At 33.9% G+C, this 13,218-nt stretch overlaps 1 protein-coding gene across 1 annotated transcript in view; it reads left to right on the top strand.

Annotated features, from left to right (window-relative positions):
- Positions 1-11,321, top strand: part of HCRTR2 (hypocretin receptor 2) — a 222,441-nt gene extending 211,120 nt beyond the window's left edge. The window contains exons 6-8 of the mRNA XM_064360422.1: positions 3,444-3,664; positions 6,339-6,460; positions 7,674-11,321. Of these exons, the coding sequence (XP_064216492.1) occupies positions 3,444-3,664; positions 6,339-6,460; positions 7,674-7,903 (573 nt within the window). The 3' untranslated portion in view covers positions 7,904-11,321. The remainder of the gene's footprint in view (positions 1-3,443; positions 3,665-6,338; positions 6,461-7,673) is intronic.
- Positions 11,322-13,218: the final 1,897 nt, after the last annotated feature.

Below are 13,218 nucleotides of genomic sequence, written 5' to 3'. Positions count from 1 at the left end.
ATTATAAATCTTGAAATGAGTTTTTATAAGTCCTGCAACTAAAGTTTGAAAAATAATAAATTCTTTTTTTTTAATTGTTTTGGCTATTCCAGGTCTTCTGCGATTTCATAAAAAATTACAATCAGTACTTTAATTTCTACAGAAAAGACTGTTGTGATATTGAATGTGATTAATAGCATTAAATCTATAGATCAATTTGGGGAGCACTGCCATATTAACAATACTAAGCCTTTTAATGCATGAGCATAATGAATCTATTTAGGAGTTATTATCCCTTTGCAATGTTTCATCATTTTCAGTATATATTTTGTCAATATTTTATGAAATGTGTGCCTCAAGCACATTCTTCTGTTACTGAAACTTTTAAAATTTAATTTCCCATTTACTGCTAGTATATAGAAGTGCAATTAATTTTTGTCTATTGATTTAGTGTCCCGCTTCTTGCTAAATTCTTTTATAAGTTCTAGTGGGTTTTTTGTGGATTCTTTAGGATGATCTTTGTAAGCAATAATTTCTTCTTAATAGAACCAATCTGTAGGCATATTTATTTATTTATTTATTTTTCTTTCCTTCTTGTATTGGCTCAAAGTCCAGTACAATATTCAGTACAAATGGCGAGAGAAGACTTGATTTTTTGAGTGGTAAGCCAACACTTCATTGCTAGAATAAATCTGATTGAGCAAGTCGTATCATCCTATTTTGATATATTGCAGGCTTTGATTTGTTAACACTTTTAAGGAGCTTTCTATCTCTATTCATGAAGGATATTTAGTTGTTAGCTGTCTTTTGTTGTCATATCTTTAAATTATCAAAATAAATGTGGCCTCATGAAATTTGTTGAAAAATGCATTTTCTGTACATTTCATCAAAAGTCTGAATAAAAGTGGTTTTAGTTATTCTTTACTGTTTGATTGAATTCATTAATGAACCTATCTGGGCCTGGAGATGCTTTTGTAGCAAGGTTTGTAACTACAGTGTCAGTTTTGGTCAACTTTGTCTTTCAAGGGCTTTGTCCGTTTCATGTATGTTGGCAAATCCGTTGTTTATTCATAATATTTTTAATGTTTGTAGCGTGTTTGCGCCTTCCTCATAACTTTATCCTGCTCACAAACACTTTTTAAGACTGAGTAGGTTTTAAGGTGCATCATATACATGCTATTTCTAATTCATAACTGTGGTAATATATTTTTCAGGGTATATTTTTGTGTTAAATATGATTATAAAGTTTAGTTATAATTGTGAAATAAAAGCAGGGTATGTGTATTTTACTTAATTCTCCTCAGTGTCTGCTTAATTAAAATCTATAAGGTTTACAATACTGTAGTTTTAGGGATGCATTAAGGATTATTAATGCATAGTTTCTGGAACTCAGTAATGTCAGTTATTCCTCTTGATTTTATACTGACTTTCTCTGGATTCTCAGTGTCTCTAAATAGCATATCGATGGAGAAATTTAGGTGTCCTCAAAATGAGTGCAGGATTCAGCATCTTCTATCTTTATTTAGGTCATCATTTAAAAAGGGCATCACTACATTTTATTTTTCCTGATTTCAGGGACCATAACTATGCTCACCATAGCTGTTTTTTCTTTATGAGAACTGTTGTTTTCTTTGTTGTTGTTTTGTTTTTGTTTTCTGAGACAGAGTTTTGCTCTTATTGCCCAGGCTGGAGTGCAATGACGAGATCTCAGCTCTTACCGCCACCTCCTCCTCCTGGCTTCAAGCAATTCTCCTGCCTCAGTCTCCTGAGTAACTGGGATTACGGGCATGTACTACCATGCTTGATTAATTCTGTATTTTTAGTAGAGACTGGGTTTCTTCATATTGGTCAGGCTGGTCTCGAATTCCCGACCTTAGGTGATCGGGAACTGTTTCTAATGGTTGCAGAAGTCATCAGATGCAAAATGTTGATTCTCTCCCTCAGGGGAACAGTCAGTGATATAATCACTAAAGTTTCATTGATCTCTCAGAGAACATTTAGAAAACAGTTCAGGATCATTTAGCAGACACATATCGGCTTTTCATGATAGAAGTATTCTGGAACTTTCAAACATTCATTGCTAGAGTTGTTTTTAAAAATTTCTATTTAAAATGAGAGTCACAGAAGAGAAAGTTCCTATCTCTCTCCAACCAATGGATTAAAAGATTGAGTTGAACCACTACTATGTAAAAAGGGTTGTCTACATCAGAAGACATACAGAGCGAGAAGACAAATAATTTATCAGATATTTTCCATTTAAGGGCAGGTTTCTGTATCATTTGCCTCTTCAAGAGAGAATATGGTCAAAGGAAATGCCATATTAATTTATCTGTGTGGACATCTATGTAAAATTCTGTTCTCAAATTAAAGATTATTGAACAGACTTTGATCTTGTGGTGTAAAAAGCAACAAAATCTGTCCAACATCTATTCTGAAAGACCACAAGGACACATTGTTCAGTACTGGTTTGCAGCACAGAGACAAAAAGCAAAAGCTGAATAATCTCAATGGAATGAAGGTGGCCTTATCTTGTGCTTGTTGACATATTTTCCTCTTTAAAAAATTATGCATGCTGAATTTTATTGCTGTGTTCATTAAACCCTATCAATCTTCATGAGCTCACAATTAAGAAAATATTATACTTGGAGGGACTCCCTGCTATCATCAAATAACTTTGAAAAGAAATGGAAAAGTACAAGTTATGTAACCATTCTTACAAATTCCAGCTATTTAAAATAATGTAAGACCACAAAAAAGTGCATTTTAGAGGGCTGGACCACAAAATTTGTTTCAAACAATTTTATAACTACAAATAGTGAACAACAGAGAATACTTGATTTTATATACATATATATACACACACACAAAACACACACATACACATATATACATATACATGTGTATATATATATACGTGTATATATATATCTCCTTTCATTCAAAGGTTTGCTTTGTCTGAACTTGAGAAGCAGAAAACCTAAAAAGCTATGGGTAGTTGACTCCTATCTCTCTGTCTGGCAGCAGATGGCAGTATTGATACGTGAAAAGAAATCCATAAAGGTTGCTTGATGTTAGTTGCTGGGTTTTCCTTTGCTTTAAACTTTAGTATCTGAGCTGAACAAAAATTCCTAATAAGATAATATGGCTGCCATCCCTTTATCATTCTCCTTTCCCAGGCTTTTATCTTTTTACAAGGAAATATCTTTTCCACTTGCAGCTTTCTTTAGACATTGACAAAATTTTGATGTTTCAACTTTTTTTCCACCCAAACTCCTATTTGGCATTCGACTGAATTAATGCCAAGCACATACTAAGCTCAGCAAATGTTCTGGAGAAGCAGGCGCTCACAGCTCCCAGACCTCAGGCGTCTGGAAACCTTTCCTGACTGTGTTTTCTAATTACTTCCTCAAAGTGGAACTTTCCTAAGTCAAATTGCAATATGGGTCTGTCTCTTCTCCTTACAGATCCCTGGAACATCATCTGTAGTTCAGAGAAAATGGAAGCCCCTGCAGCCTGTTTCACAGTGTCGAGGGCCAGGACAGCCGACCAAGTCCCGGATAAGCGCTGTGGCCGCTGAAATAAAGCAGATCCGAGCCAGAAGGAAAACAGCCCGGATGTTGATGGTTGTGCTTTTGGTATTTGCAATTTGCTATCTACCAATTAGCATCCTCAATATGCTAAAGAGGTAAAACGTATCTGTTATTTGAAAATGAAATAGGCTGCCATTTCTTGGTTCTTAATTAACTTTTTTTAAATACCAGCCAGAGAAAAATCTAAACTTTCTGCCTAGATACCTTGCCAGGCCCGAAGACTCAGTTATGCTGTTGCCAGCAGGTACGGCGAACAGCCTTTAAGAGTGCTCAGACATGTGCTCTTGTCCATGCGTATTCTCAGTTGCATGGCAGACATAAAACAGATGTTTCTCCAATCTCTTCAAACTAGTTGCTAAACCTTAGATGCAGACAAAGTTCTAATGCGTAGTATCTCATTTACAGCTTGTAGTTCTTTCTTGATGAGAACAAATGGGTTTTCTAAAACTTCTTTTTCAAAAACATAGCCCCTTGTGAGAGAATTCTATCTTAAGGATAGAAAAAGATAGGAATCTTTTGTTAGTATTTGAATTATACTTAAAAGTGCATTGGTGAGCACTTTAAAAAAAAAAGCAATCCAGGCAGATGTGTATGTCGAATGTCTAAACAGAAAGAAAGAAATTGATTTCCTGAAGTCACTGAATCACCTCAGGACAAATATTAATAAAAATCAGTTGGAGAAAGTATGTTATTTGTTATACTGCAGGCACAACTATTAAGTTTAAGACATTGACCAACGCCATCAACAGCAGATACAGAATCAGTGGTACCCAGTAAACTTCATGACCAGCCAACTTTATTGGGAATTATCAAAACTGTTGCACATAGACTAGTCCCAAGGCAATACCAATTCTGTTTATAACAGGCTTCTAACTTAAGCTAGAATTGCTCCTCTCCCTTTTCCCTGATTCAGAGTCAGTATCATATTCCTCACAGCTGGGAATTCTGGAGAGAGGGAGCATTGGCTGGAGTGAGAAGAAAGGTGGTATAACCAGCTGCAAAGAGTTCTCATTCTGTTTGGCCCCTGTTTTTGATTGTTTGATGACTTTTTCAATGAAGAAGAAATGGAGAATAAAATTTTCTTCAGTAATACTATTTCCTATAGTCCCAGCCTTAAAGATACATAATTTTTGTGGCCTGGGTCCTTGAGATATATGCTGGCTCACAAGAAAACAGAAATTATTTTGCCCTTCTTATGTTTTCATCCTTTGCCTCTTTTTTTTTTTCTCACAGAAATTTAATACAAATTTATTATGACCACTTGCTAGATAGTGTCTTCTGCTTTTAAGAACTTTATAAACATGTTATGTTACTGGATGGGTTTTCTTCTTTCTCTTTTTAATCTTCTTTCTCTTTTAATCAGTCTAAATTGAATTTACCTCTCTCTGGGTTGTGTATTTGGATTCCTGTATCTCAGAACTTGCTCCGTCTTTTTATTTCCAAATACTTTTTTGGTCAGTAATATTTGTCTTATTCTTCTGACTCAAATCCCTTCCTTTCCAAGAAAAACAAATAACTTTCAAAGGAGCAAGGCCATGTTAAATTTAAAATATTTCAAGTTTTGGGGCATCTTCCTCTTTTCTACAACATAAAAACTTTTGAAAAAAAGAATTTGAAAATTGTTTTTCTTGTTACCACACACATTTTTTTTTTCAAATGTTTGTATCTTTCTTTGTCCTTGCATGTTAAATTTGTTTTTTCTTTCTCCCACAAAAACCATTCCTAGCTTCTTCTCCTTAAAACTTAACTTTTTGCCAGATTAGTCAAAACCATTTTCTTTATAGCAGTTCAGGTTTGTCCAGGATTTCAAAGATATTTTGAGATGAAGAGTGATAACATAGATAAAGAGTGATAACACATGTCTTTTGTTCATATTGTTTCACTCTATATAGTATTTTTGTAAAAGTCTAGTACTCTTTAGAGCATCACCTTATATCATAAGTGCATTTTTATCATGCTTTCTTGTTGTAAAACACACACACACACACACAAATGGGGCACAAATCGCACAATCAAAAATGGAGACTTTAGCAGGAAAAATATATCATCTTTGTCCTACAATCTTATTGAGTAGCTGTAAGTTATCTGTTGTAGGTTAGTGATTAGAATTTGATAGATGGGATATTTCTAAGTATGGAGAATTTTTTTAAATAGTCTTTAAGGTTAGCATAATAAAATATTTTTTAAAGTTTAAAATATGTGAAAAATTCACACTCATTAATTTAAAAAAAAATTACCAAATTTCTCCCTATTGAGAACTGTTTCGTCTCTGGGTATTAAGGAGTCCCAGAATGCAAGTTTCAGATAGTCCAGGACGATTGGACTTGAAGGCATATGATACTTTGATCAATACATACATGAAAGTAGGAAGAAGTATTTAAAGACTATCATTTAGGAGTGATTTTCAAATGATACACATAATGGAATATTAATACAACATAACTCAATTGTATTTAGAAAATGAAATAAAGAAGATATAAATTCAACTTCTGTATTCTTATTCACGGCAAATACCACGTCTGCTATTTTTGGGGAGGGAGAGAACCTTCTCTGACCTGGCTTGGCTTTTGATCTATTAATTGTGCTGTGGAGGTTCTGTTCAGGCACTGAATTTATTCTAAACCAATTATGGGTTCAGAAACCAATCTGTGGTCAATGCCTGCAACAGAGGAGGACAGGGGTCAGACCAACCTCTACTAATAGCCTTGTTCACCTTTGAATTTAATTATTTTATTAAAAGGTACTTTTCTGTTGTTTTTTTTCCTACAGAGTATTTGGGATGTTTACCCATACCGAAGACAGAGAAACTGTGTATGCCTGGTTTACCTTTTCACACTGGCTTGTGTATGCCAATAGTGCTGCAAATCCAATTATTTATAATTTTCTCAGTGGTGAGTTTTCAGCTGTTTCTTCTATAAGCGACAGTTCTAACCAAGGATGAGGAATCAATGACCACTCTTCAATTATATGAAGAGTTCAGTTGCTATTCAAGATACTTTTTCCCCTGACCTGATTTGTCTTGAGCGTGTTCCTTTTTGAAGTAAAAATATGTGTTAAATATATGATGATTTTATGTGGAAGAATAGAAATTCATTTTGTGGTGTATTTATTAAATCACATGCATCTTCCAACTTTATCTTTGGCTTTCTGGTTGCATAGGTTGAAAAAAAAGCAACCAATTAAGTTGTTGAGAAATAAAAAATCTAGCACAATGTCTAAAGCTCTGAACCTCACACTAAGCAGGTAAAGTCTATGAGGAAGTTATAATGAGAAGTGCTTGAAGCAGAAGTCACAGGACGATGTCAAAGTCAAAGTATGGGGATAAGAGTGAGCTAGAGGAGGCAAAATCACTGATAACTTGTTAATGTGACTGCTATCATACTGGGCCCAGGAACTTTCATCTTCTCATTTAATCACTAATAACTCAGTGGGTAACTGAGCCTAAAAGAGAAGAAATGATGATTCCTAATAATGCCATTCACAGTAATAAAAGTGATTGATTCATTCTCATAGTTCTCCAATATTTCTCATGTAATTCGAAGACAAGAAATACCCTCTCCAGTATTTTTCCCTCTTCACTTTTTGTTCTTTCTTATCTAGATTATAAAACTGGAAATTTTCTAGATATCTGAGTGTATTTTTTTCTAGATATTTTATGGATTTAATTGTTTCAATATTAGTTATTTAGAGTAAAACACAGGGGTAGTTTTTGTATGATTTTGGCTTTATGTGACATGTTTCATTGTATTTACTTATTAAATGTCTCTGAGCATTCTTCTACTGATTATCACTTCCATTATAGTTATGTAGATAAAATATACCAATATGCATAAATATATGAGGTTTGAGTATAAAAGAATGAGACAAACTCTAAGCACCATACATGAAAGGCAGCCTCATTATTTTATGGAAATACTTCATTGTTTTGAGAGTCTACCAAGCTTCCAATAAACTCAATTTCCTTTTACTATTTTCCCCATTTTGCAAAATAGTACACCTCATTGTTAGTTTGGCTCAAGGGAGCAACTCAGTTGTACCCTATTCATGATTTGTCGAAGCATTTATGCATAATTCCTTTTCCTTTCAATCTCTCTGGTTTGCCAGGAAAATTTCGAGAGGAATTTAAAGCTGCGTTTTCTTGCTGTTGCCTTGGAGTTCACCATCGCCAGGAGGATCAGCTCACCAGGGCAAGAACTAGCACAGAGAGCCGGAAGTCCTTGACCACTCAGATCAGCAACTTTGATAACATATCAAAACTTTCTGAGCAAGTTGTGCTCACTAACATAAGCACACTCCCAGCAGCCAATGGAGCAGGACCACTTCAAAACTGGTAGAATATTTATTTATACAACAAGGATACTTGAGTAAAACTATCCTTTTTAAAATCACTGGGAACAGAAATTTTATTATCCTATTGATGTGAAGCTAAAATTACTTGTGAATTCTTTTTTTTTTTTTTTAATCTGATGCTCTTTGGAGATTAAAAAAAGTCAGTGTAAAATGATTTCTAAACTTTTGATTTAAATATGTTAGAAGTTTAACCTTCAACCAAACTTATTTGAGACAATTCCACTCTTAGTTTCATGTATTAGAATGTGTGTCAATTAAATGTTTAAACATTTCTAACTCTTCTTATAATCCCTTATTATTTTAATCTCTTATATTTAAATTGGTTCCTAAAAATTACCAAACTCTATCCAATGATTTTTTTGCTACTAAAAGAAGTAGCAATTACTAATTCTGAATTAATAATAGACATATGTTAGTTGACTTAATAGTTTTTTTTGAAAAACCACAAGACTGTTGTTATAATGTGATATCTAAGAAAATATTTATATATAAAATAGCATATTGTATTAGGTAATTCAAAAATTATCTTTCAAAACTACATACTCACTCATTTACACAATTTTCTCAGGTTTGTAAATTGACCATTACTAACATTTCTTGTCTCACATATGGCCAGTGAGACTCTATTACAGTAAAAGTTTTAACATAATTTTCATCTATAAGAAAAGGCTTTAACACTTAAGAATAAGCTAAATCACATCATTATGTTCTTTTAACAACAACAACAAAATGACATAGTCAACCTTGCTGGATTAAATTAAAAATGCACCACTGTGCTAGGTGCTAGGGAATGAGGTGGGACAGATGCAAACTTGCATTCAAAAGAGCTGCAGTCTAGTGAGGGAGACATGTTGACAGAGTGCAAGGCAGCAAAAAATCTGGGGGCCAATTCTTGGTCATGACAGACTAGTGAAGCTACCAAGGACAGTGGTCTTCACCAGAAAGTTTGTAGCACAGTTGCATTTTTTTTTTCAATTTAATTACAGTGACAGTTGATGTCAGTGGATTCCATCTGGACCTGGGGCTGAGTACCAGGTAGTTAAAGAATAGAGGGGCTTGCTCATAACTCACACATAAATCAATAGACTATCATATATTTTGTAGAAAATGTGAGATCTAGGAGTCAAAGGACTGAATATTCAAATTTATTTCCCTGAAAAATTCTTCAGATTTGCATATTTACCTGAAAATTAAAAGTAAAATAAGTGTTTATGAAAGATTATTTTCACCTCATATTATGGTAACAGGTGTTCTGACTGTCTTGAAACAAAAGATATGGAGCACAGTATAAAAAAATTCATAGAAAATTAATTTTTGTTATTTACTCATTTTGTTGTTACTCTCAGAGAAAAGTAATACGACCTAATTATCCACAATTTGTTTTCAAATCTTGGAATTTGGGATTCTGTTACCTTGTGCCTTTTATGACTCAAAGCAAAAACTATCTTCTTATACAAGGTTTATTGAGATCATGTTGTAAAATATCAGCACTATATCAGTGAAAGCAAAGCATTTTAACTCTCTCCTTTCTCCCCTTTGTATATTTCAGAACTTCTTTTCTTGCTTATGCTGCATGAAAGGAGAGTTGTAATTTTCAGATTGTGATGACAGCACTTTAAATAGTTTGAGGATAACTTCAAATAACATTGATAATATGCCTTAATAGCCATGTAATAGCTCAGAGGAAGAGTAACTTCCTTAGACTCAAAAACACTTATTTAGAATTTAAGAGAGAAAAGGGAGAGGGATTGGGAGGGAAACGGGGAGAGAAAGGAAAAGACTAAGAGAGCAGCAGTTATGTGATAGATGGAAAGTCAGAATTCCTTTGCTCTAAATCAGTGATTCTCAAAAATGTGGTTTCTATACCATCAGCATCAGCATTATCTGGGAACTTACTGGACATGCAAGTTTCTACCCTATCCCACACCTACTTAACCAGAAACTTTAGGGGTGATAGCCCAGAAGCTGTGTGTTAACAAACCCTATAGGTGATTCTGAAGCTCTTTAAGATTTCAGATCCACTGTTTTAAGTGATACCACTTGACATCAGTTTATTAGCCTGCGTGAAATAAAGTCTTTTACTGCACAGGTATCTATCTATAACAGGGGCCACCGTCATCGCTACCGTCAATGTGGCTGGATGTCTGAAGGAAAAAACTAAGTATCAGTGTTGATTCTCACTCTTGTCATCTTTTTAGAAAAATAACAGTCTACAAAACAATTGCTACTGTGTTACAAGTGCAGTGTGAAAGAAGACTGGTTTTAAGGCACTTGTGTGCTTTTGTCCACCTGGATGACTTGAGTTTTTAAAAGTTTCAAATCCCTATCTTATTTAAACTTACTAAAGTGTTTTGCAGAAACTGATAGATACTTTCTAAGAATGATCATTGCCTGGAAGGAGAAATAAAATAAAATAAAATAAAACCAGTACTTGAAAGAAACTCTGGGAATGTAGTAGACTATGTACATAGCACTCAACATGTGAATCCAGGAATGCTTCTAAAGGGTCTAGATTTAGTATGATTACCTTAGCAGGGCAAATGATAAAGAAACAGGTGTTCCCAAAACCTGCCAATCTTATGAAACAAAGAGGCAACTATTTACCTCATTATTTGCTAATGACACAAATGCAAAGACATCTTTCTAAAGAAATATGTTGGGACTGTTTTATGCTATATCTTGAATGTGCATCTCTCTCTCTTTTTTTTTTTTTTTTTTTTTTTGCTATATTTCAAAGATTTAAGTTGTCAATGTCATTGAGCTATTTTTATCAATAGGAATGATATAATTTTATCTAACACCGAATCCATTTTAACTTGTTATTTCTGAATTTCTACAAAACCATGAAAACCTTCATACTTGAATATTATTCTTGGCTAAAGATTACTCCTAGTTTGTGAGGAAATTTACTTCTAAATTTCTAAAGCATGGAGAATTTATTGGCCATTAAACACCTTTTATAAATTATTGATGAGTTAATTGCAAGTGGCAGATACAATGACCTTGAATATCACTCCCGGTACACATTGTTTTAATGAAGATTAAGGTAAATATGTTTATAAAATTTGTCAGGCTATGCTTAAACCTGAAATATCAGAATGGCAAAAAATCCCAAAGCTGTTTATGGACCCAAATTGTGAGGAGGGCTATTACTATTTTACTACTAGTGTAATAATAGAATGCACTTGATGTAAATTGTAGTAACAATCAACTGCATTTCAAAAAAGAAATCTTACTAGTCATTACAATTGAGAAAGCTTTTCAGTGTCAGTTAGTTTTACAACAAATGCCTTTTCTACTTCCTACAAGTCACAAGTCAAAAAAAAGTAAATTCCACAAAGTTTTATTCAATTAGTTTTCCAATTGCATGAATCCAAAAAAAAAAAAAAATAGTTTTTTTAGAGACAATATATCAATGGAGAAAATAAAATAGAGTAGAAAATAGAGTAGAAAATCTACTCTATTACCTTATGTACCACAAGAAATAAAGTACAAAGGCATGAAAAACACTAATTTCCCAAAGTTCAAAGAGAATTGTTTTACAACTACTGCTAATAACAAGGGGTAACAACCCCCTCCACTTGCCACGTATTTCTAGTCTCTTAAGTTTTCTTTATACTCTTTGGAGTTAAATGTCTTTTATGTTTTTCATGAAATGTATTTCTATAATTGTTGTATCCCATGTGTGTAACATTATGTCAGTTGTTTAACAATTATCTTATATCTTGAAATTCTTTATGCCTGATTGTACTGTGTCTTCATGAAGAAGTTTCTTATCAAATCCGATCTGATTACACACTTACTGCTGTAAAGGATGTGCATTATGTAGTTTTTAAGTAAAAACCATATTGAGAATTCTATAATCACATTCACACTGCCCCCTCTATTGTATGAAAAATCTTGTTGTTGTTGATTAGATAAGTTGGATATTCACTCATAGTTAATGTCAAATCTTTGCAGTTAAGGATTGAATTAAGCCCTCTGGTGCTGTACCTAATGATCAAAACATTTTTTCCAATAAGTTTATATAACCATGGATAATCATGATATAAAAGGTTTCTAATGTTGTTTTTAAGAGCAGGTACTATAACAAAGAAGGTTATCACTGGTACAGAAATATTTCATAAAAGTTATGAAAAACAGATACAATAGAGCATTAAATTTTGGAACTTTTATCTGAGTTGAGAGAGTCTACATTGACTGAGAGAAAATCATGACCTCATGATTTTCAATTTATTATCATCAGACTAGTAAGTAACATTTATGTAATTAATTTTTTTCTGGGCCATTTTGTGTAAGACATTTAGGATTATTTCATGTTCACTGATAAATTTTAAAATGTATATTTTCTGTCTTTCAAATTTTATCTAAATAATTCTGAGAAATTCCAGAATCAGACACTTAGGATATTAATTTAAAAATCCATTTTTATTCAGCACTGTTTATTCTAACTTTTATAAAAAATGAAGCCAAAGTAACCCATCAAGGTAAATACTTGACTCCTAGAAAATGTGATTTTAGTAGGGGTCTCAAGAGTGAGTGAACCTTTTCCTGGTGATATTATAAGAAAAACACGTTATTCAGTGGTAAGAACAAACTTTGCTCTAAGTAATCCATTAGCACAGACTAGCTACTTGACCACTTTTCCTTCTGGAGCCAGCCCTGAAGAGCATCTTCATTTTTATCCAAGCCAATGGCCATGTGTGAGAAGTTGGGTAGCAAAATTCTGGAAGCACCTCTTTGGTCTTGCTCTCCTTTCACTGTTTTTTCACTCTCCACCTGTAATGCTCACCCCTAGTTTCACCATGAAGCTAAGTATCAGCAGACCTCCCTCCACAGTATGCCTTGCCCTGCAGAACTCCTGGTCCTTCCTTTAGCCCAACCTCATCCAGTTGCCTAGGCTTGTGCTGTCTCCTGAGATGAACAAATGGCAAGTAGCTAATCTGAGAACAAATGAAGCAGAGCTGACAAAAAAAGTAAAACATTTACTTTTTTATATCAAATTTTTTTCTTTTTTTGAGACAGAGTCTCGCTCCATCGTCAGGCGCCAGGCTGGAGTGCAGTGTCGCGATCTTGGCTCACTGCAACCTCTGCCTCCCAGGTTCAAGCAATTCTCCTGCCTCAACCTCCCGAGTAGCTGGGACTACAGGCACACGCCATCATGCCCAGCTAATTTTTGAATTTTTAGTGGAAACAGGGTTTCACCACGTTGGCCAGGATGGTCTCGATCTCTTGACCTCACGATCTGCCCACCTTGGCCTCCCAATATATTTTTTAAAGAAAGCCATTCATTTTCTTC

Source organism: Aotus nancymaae, unplaced genomic scaffold, assembly GCF_030222135.1.
Source record: "Aotus nancymaae isolate 86718 unplaced genomic scaffold, 86718_ANA_hifiasm-v0.15.2.pri h1tg000040l, whole genome shotgun sequence".
In the NCBI taxonomy this organism is placed as follows: domain Eukaryota; kingdom Metazoa; phylum Chordata; class Mammalia; order Primates; family Aotidae; genus Aotus; species Aotus nancymaae.
Note: the sequence above shows the minus strand (reverse complement) of the source record. Positions and strands in the feature narration are given on the sequence as shown.